The sequence below is a fragment of the Camelina sativa genome, chromosome 12 (assembly GCF_030686135.1).
Source record: "Camelina sativa cultivar CO46 ecotype springtype chromosome 12, ASM3068613v1".
In the NCBI taxonomy this organism is placed as follows: Eukaryota; Viridiplantae; Streptophyta; class Magnoliopsida; order Brassicales; family Brassicaceae; genus Camelina; species Camelina sativa.
Window position 1 is genome coordinate 38,282,498 of NC_141891.1, and position 6,804 is coordinate 38,289,301.

Genomic DNA, 6,804 nt, shown 5'->3' on the forward strand with positions numbered 1-6,804 from the left:
ATTATTATTGTAACTCCATATTCTAAATGTAACTTCTATCAATTTTTATCATATAAATAAGTATTCTTTCATTCTCTCATTCTCTCATATTGGCACTTTTTTACTTTCTCATTTTCACATTCTCTCATTCTCTTCCACTTCTCTCATTCTCTTCCACAATACCTCAAATCATTTTTTTTTTATTTCTTATTTTTGTTGTATGGGTTAAAAAACAAATGAAATATCATTGTAAATTTTTAATGCTAAATTTTAATTTTAGAGACTACATGATATATATTTTACATTGTTCTTATTTTTAAAGATTTATCTCCATTATCTAATTTTTATTATTATCTTATAAGTAATCATTCTCTCCACCTCTCCCACCAATATTAAATGTTGTTATATCCCATATGTGTTGTAAGAGTTTGATTCTATATTTTAATTTAGAAAGTATTATATATATTTTACATTGTTCTATTTTTAAAAGATTCATCTCCATTAACTAATTTGGATTATCATCTTATAGTAATCATTTTCTCATTCTCTCCCACAAATCAAATGTTGTTATATCTCATATGTGTTGTAAGAGTTTGATTCTATATTTTAATTTAGAAAGCATTATATATATTTAACATTGTTTTCAATTTTTATTTATTAATATAGAAATAAAATATTTCTTTTATATTTCTTGCCTTTCTAATCTATTCATATTTATTTTTTAAATTTCCATAGTTAAATTGAAATTCACATATGTTGGTTTTAACAAAAAAAATCAAGTTTATTTGAGAATTAGATGTTCTTATACCTTTTTGAACGATTAATGTGTAACATATTATACTTTTGAATCAAATTATGGATCCACCAACACTCACTTTTAAATTAAATGGGTTTTAATTTTAGGAGTTGGAAAAGTATAAAAGTTAGTTTGTAACTCCCATAATAATATCATAGTAGTGTTCTCAATGAATTTAATTTAATGTAATAGAACATGTTAAAAATGTATTAGTATGCACTTAATTGCACTTTTGTAACTCTCAAATAGTTACCTACTTACCTTTGATACACCCATTTCTGTATTATCTATTAAAAGAAAGACACATATCTCACTATAACCCTCATGACCTCATATTTCAAATCTCACATAATTTTATAAATTCTACAATATCATTATCTTTCTTTGATTAAACTAATGATATCTTAACTTAATAAAATTTTCAGTTTATTTGAATAAGATATACATGTAATATATGATATATAGTTTAATTATTTATTGCTATATGAAACATTATCTTTCATATAAATCAAAGTCTAGACACAATTAAAGACTTTAAGATAATAACCTAATAAAGTAGTTGCTGTGTATTTTTGTTTTTTATGGAAAATGTATAAGTCTAATAATCTATGGTTAGACTAATACACTGCAAACCTACTGTTTATTTTTGATTTTTTTCTTAATTGAAACATTTTAAATCTCTTTAAGCTATCACCATATATAAATTAGAAAAATGTATAACTAACACCACAAAATAAATTTTATGAAAATATATATCACAATGATTTTGAAGTATGACTACAAGTACAAAAATATATGGCATATGACATGTAAGATATAATATGACTTAATTGCACTAAATATATTTTCATCAAAAAAAGTTTGATTTCTTTACTTTATTTAAATTCATACTACATAGTCTTTAGTTTTTAATGTACACCGAAAAAACAAAATAATAATAATATGTTAATTTATATTATTTTTCAAAATAGAATAGCGATTACGTAAAAACTCACACGTAGCGTGAGCTAGCACCTAGTAAATTCATAAAGTAAGCTTTTTTATATTATGAATTCATAATAAATTCATATAATGAAATTTTTTCACACATTTTTATTTTGGGAAATTACCTAGAATATTACATAAAAGTAGGTTTATTACTAGAATAACACGTTATGATTTTCGACTTACTCAAACAATACAAAAAAGTTTAATTATTACTTCTAAACCAGGATTGTGTGTTTTATTACGGTTTATGCCATTTATCTGAGATTGATTCTTTCTACTTTGATTCATCTTCTTCGACTAAATCATGACATCCAAACAAAAGAAACACCATATTCTTGTTGGAGATTACTGTCCCGAGAGAGAAGAAAATTATCAGAGCCAGACAATCGTTTACGCATAAAACTATGTCTTCTTAAAGACGCTTGTGAGATAAGCCCAATTAAGTTAGATATTTTTTTTGCTTTCGCCTCTGATATTTTTTCAAAATTCATAATTCATCTTTTCACCGTAAAGCCGGCTTCCTCCGACGGTGAAGAAGCATGTGACCGATTTTGCTCTCTCTTTTTTCAATTTAGGTCAATTTTAGGGATTTGGTAGCTAGAACTATGCTCGTTTAGGTGATGTTAGGATTGTCTTCTTAGAGACGAGCCAGACAATCGTCTCTGCTGTTTTGGGTACCCTTATCTCCGCCATCTTGACCTTCTTCTTTGCCTTAGGTTTGTTTCTTTATTTTCCGTTCCTTGTAAACTCGATTTTGGATCTGATTTTGTCTATGTGCAGTCAATACTCGGTTCGATCGATTCTCTAATCGTGGAGTTCTCAATTTACAAGGAATCCGCCGGAGATGAGAAGCGGCGGCTTAGAAATGATGTCATCTTCGTCGGGGATTTTGTCGTCTTCTTCGGCGGCAGCAATAGTAGCGCTTAATCTCAAGGAGGCTACGAATTGGTGGTCGGATGTGAATGAATCTCCGGTGTGGCAAGATCGTATATTTCATATCCTCGCTGTTCTTTATGGGATTGTTTCCATCATTGTTGTGGTACCGTTACTTTTGTCCTTCTCTCGTTTTATAAATGTTTGGTTTGAGATTGGAATTAGGGAAAATCGAAAGATTAGGGATTCCAGGTTGAAAGTGTTGCGGGCTGGTTAAGAAAAGCCCTAAAATTGATTGGTATGTTAGGCCGTTGACGCCATCTCCTTGTTTTTTTTTTGTTGCAGGGATTTCATCAAGTCATTCTTACAGGGTTTTCTCCCGGGTCTTGCTCTGAAGATTTTCTTGTGGATTCTCCCAACAGTTCTTGTGGATTCTCCTGTAGACTTTAGTCTCCTTGATTTTTTATTTTTGTTTTGTTTTGCTTTTACTATAGAATTTTGGATTTCCCGTAGTAGATAGATCCACTCTATGATCTACTAAGCTCAAAGTTATGTTGTAATTTTTATTGTTCAAACGTTTCTTGTAGTTGCTACAAGTTCTTAGAATCCAACATTTTGAAATTTGCTAGCTCTTTAGAATAAATGGCTCTGGCTTTTATTACTACTGCCTTGGAGTTGTTTACATCTTTATGGTCACCTGTCTCACCAGATGCTCAAGGTCATTTCATTTCTCCCTCCTTTTGTTTGTCTCTTTCAGAATTTTCTTTAGTACTTTCTACGTTTTGTCAAAGTACAGCTATTTGTTAAACTCCTTTTCGTTTTTTCAGGGAATGCGCTGTTTGCGTTGAGGAGCTCGTTACGTGCATCCCCTGAACAGCTAAGTGATTGGAACCAGAATCAAGTTGATCCTTGTACTTGGTCTCAAGTTATTTGTGAGGACAAGAAACATGTTTCTTCTGTGTAAGTTTTAATAACACTAAGCTAAATTTAGTGATTTTGGGGTTGAGTGAATATAAATTTTGCTATATTGTTGTGATTTTGCAGTACACTGTCTTACATGAACTTCTCGTCCGGAACCTTGTCTTCAGGGATAGGAATCTTGACAACCCTCAAGACTCTGTAAGCCCCTACTTAGTCTTTTCTTTTCGTCATTGTTTAGTTATATTGAGGGATTCATTGTTTTTTTTTTTGGGGTCGTAGTACATTAAAAGGAAATGGAATTATGGGTGGAATACCAGAATCCATTGGAAATCTGTCTAGCTTGACCAGCTTGGATTTGGAGGATAATCAGTTAACCGGTCACATACCATCCACTCTCGGTAATCTCAAGAATCTCCAGTTCTTGTAAGTGACTCTACTCACTCAGATTTCTTGAAACTTGTGTAACATCTTTGGAACAAAGAATAGCAAAGATCATGTCTTTGTTTCTATGTTTGACCAGGCAGGACCCTGAGTAGGAATAACTTAAACGGGACTATCCCAAAGTCACTTACGGGCCTATCAAAACTGATAAATATGTGAGTGGTTGTTCTACGTGTTTTCTTTTAAATCCTTATCGAGAACATTCTGAGTGTCTTAAATGCTGTTGCTTGAACTACTTTTGCAGTCTGCTCGACTCAAATAATCTCACCGGTGAGATTCCTCAGAGTTTATTCAAAACTTCAAAATACAAGTGCTGATATGAGTCTTAGTGGAATGGGCGACACCTTACTTGCGAGACAAGAGAAAAGTGTTTAGGATAATGGACACGAAGCTTGTGGGTCAATACCCTCAGAAAACAGCGTTTATGATGTCTTTCTTGGCTTTACAATGTATTGGAGAGGTTAAAGTTAGACCATCAATGCCTGAGGTCTTGTCTCTTCTTGAGAAAGTTACAATTCCAAGACATCGAAAGAGTAGAAGCAGAGGTTTTGCTACTAACTCTTCTTCCAAACGGTTTCTCAGACACCCTAATTAAGGACTCAAAATCTCTTTGGCTTTTGGATCGTTTCTTTTGTGGAAATGGAATATAAAAACCTTTATTTTGTTACGTCATTGATAATATAGAAGAATAAAAAAAGCTTGGCCATGATCTATAATTAAGTTTTCAACCATACGTTACATCTTCTAATCTTAACTGAGCAAACCTTATTCAGTTAGTGGCTATTAATTATACACAGTCATCATGATCATTGTTATGTGTAATGTACGTATATAAGAACATGTACATAGTCTACACATATGTGGATTGTATATGTACTAGTAACTATTTGCATGGAGAGACGAAAAGAGAAGTCTAATTGAAACGACCGACCCTTTTATTTTTTTATAATAAATAATAAATATAAGATATTAAAATAAACTACAGCTAGTGGTCTCATACCCACTAGCCACCTAACCACAACACATTCAACAGCGGAATAACATAATCAATATCCAATAATTAACCAATAATAAACCAATATTATAGCAAGGCAATATCTCAATACCAAACAACAAGAAACATGAAACCAGCAACCTAGCAATGTTTCTAATGACTCAACTCTAGCACCCTAGCAAATGCCAGACAACATCCAATCGAGTCCCTAGAACATCCTCCTCTTCATTGCCTTGATTCCACGATCACACTTTGCCTTTACCTGCACCACAAACACAAATTGAGATGCATGAGTATTTGATAAACACTCAGTGAGGCAATCCTCCCATCTACTGGGCTATACACACAAGCAATAAGATCTCTACATGCCACAAACAACAATCAATAAAACAAACCAGGCAATATACAAAGCATGCAACGATCCATCGTAGCTGAAAGAAGGGTGTCGACCGACACCAGATGGTGTCGATCGATACTGACAACCTGGTGTCGACCGACACCCTGCCCGACACTCCCGAAAACCCTAGTTTGTGTCGACCGACACCTCCACATGGCATCGATCGACACTCGCCAAAGTCCCGAGCCGTCCTCACGTTGGTGTCGACCGACACCCCAACTGGTGTCGATCGACACCGTCGTCGAGCAGCGATTTCCTTCGATCAGAAACTCCGAATCTCGCCTCCAATCTTCTCCAATCCCCTCCTTGCACTCCCAGAAGCCAAACCCAGCCACAATAGCGACGAAATACCATAGAGAACTCAAAGAAACAACCACATAAGCACCAAATCACATGAAATCTAGAGATCTTAGCTTAGATAAGCCATGGTCATGCACTCACCTCTTTCAAGAAGATTCTGACCAACAAGAACAAATTCCCTCACTCCTAGCAAGCTTCTAACACCTTCCCAGCCTTAGATCTCCCAAGAACAGCAAGGAATCTCTCAATCTCTTCCCAAAAGCTCAAGAACACTCTCTCTTTGTGTTTTCTCTCAAAAACGGCGAATAGCACAAACAACACGACCCTAGGCCGTTTTCTTCCTCTAAAACTCGATTTTTAGGGATTCCCTAAACCAACCACGCAAACCGGACAATTAAAATTGAACCAACCAAACCGGCCACAATTGGTGTCGATCGATGCCTCACTAGAAGGTGTCGATCGACACCCTTACCAAAATACCAAAAATTGGTTTGCGGGTGTTACAATTCTCCCCCACCAATCTAGATTCTTCCTCGAATCTCGAACAACCATCAGCCAAGGACTCCCGTGCAACCGTCTCCACGGCCCGCACTCCTCCGACCGATCTACAGAAGGTCACCTCTAGGCAATAGACTCACGCTCCAGGCGTCATTTGCTCTTGACTTTTTGGACTTTCCTTTACTCATAGGCCTAAACCTTGAGTTTTTATTGGCTCCTCATCAGACCTAAGTCTGCATGCCAAATGTTGGCTCCTCATCAGACCGAAGCCCGCATGCCATAATATATAAGGAAAAGCCCAAACTCGTCTCTCGGGTTGCCACCCTACAGCGCGCCCCCGGATCGTCATCCGAAGTCGATATACCAACCATACTCCCGAGCCACAAAGTCTCTGAATATGGCAGTACTAGGAGAACCTAAGTCCCCCAAGAGTCGCGAGCAACCGATTCTGAACACGTTTGAGTCCTATCCCTATCCAGGTTTCCTTCCCATGGCTCGCGTAAAAACATCTCAATGTCCAACCAACCACATATTCCCTCACTGGAATACCTCATGACCACACAAGGATCATATACACGCCACAAGGGCCGCCACAAAGGCCAAACAAAATGTCCTAAA

The 6,804-nt window shown here is 35.6% G+C and overlaps 1 protein-coding gene across 16 annotated transcripts; it reads left to right on the top strand.

The window, feature by feature from the left end:
* Window positions 1–1,858: 1,858 nt before the first annotated feature.
* Window positions 1,859–4,708, top strand: LOC104732716 (putative LRR receptor-like serine/threonine-protein kinase At5g65240). 16 transcript variants are annotated; one of them, XR_015574648.1, is made up of 9 exons: window positions 1,930–2,205; window positions 2,338–2,436; window positions 2,543–2,801; window positions 2,981–3,353; window positions 3,463–3,595; window positions 3,680–3,754; window positions 3,836–3,979; window positions 4,077–4,152; window positions 4,242–4,708. XR_015574648.1 is itself a non-coding variant. In XM_087478622.1 (9 exons), exons 4-9 carry the CDS (start codon window positions 3,278–3,280, stop codon window positions 4,312–4,314), a joined length of 573 nt encoding a protein of 190 aa, XP_087334748.1. In that variant the 5' UTR covers window positions 1,930–2,205; window positions 2,338–2,436; window positions 2,543–2,801; window positions 2,981–3,277; the 3' UTR covers window positions 4,315–4,708. The 16 variants fall into 16 exon arrangements, 7 of the variants coding, with proteins under 7 accessions (XP_087334748.1, XP_087334747.1, XP_087334742.1 ...); XM_087478622.1 differs by having other exon boundaries at window positions 4,081–4,152; XR_015574646.1 differs by having other exon boundaries at window positions 1,993–2,186; window positions 2,338–2,478.
* The last annotated feature ends 2,096 nt before the right edge of the window (window positions 4,709–6,804 follow it).

Excerpts from the sequence above, each read along its gene's own strand:
- LOC104732716 (XM_087478622.1), top strand. The coding sequence starts at position 3,278 with ATGGCTCTGGCTTTTATTACTACTGCCTTGGAGTTGTTTACATCTTTA. Across the intron at positions 3,354-3,462 it reads TGTCTCACCAGATGCTCAAG|GGAATGCGCTGTTTGCGTTG; the intron begins GTCATTTCATTT and ends TCGTTTTTTCAG. Across the intron at positions 4,153-4,241 it reads CTATCAAAACTGATAAATAT|TCTGCTCGACTCAAATAATC; the intron begins GTGAGTGGTTGT and ends CTACTTTTGCAG.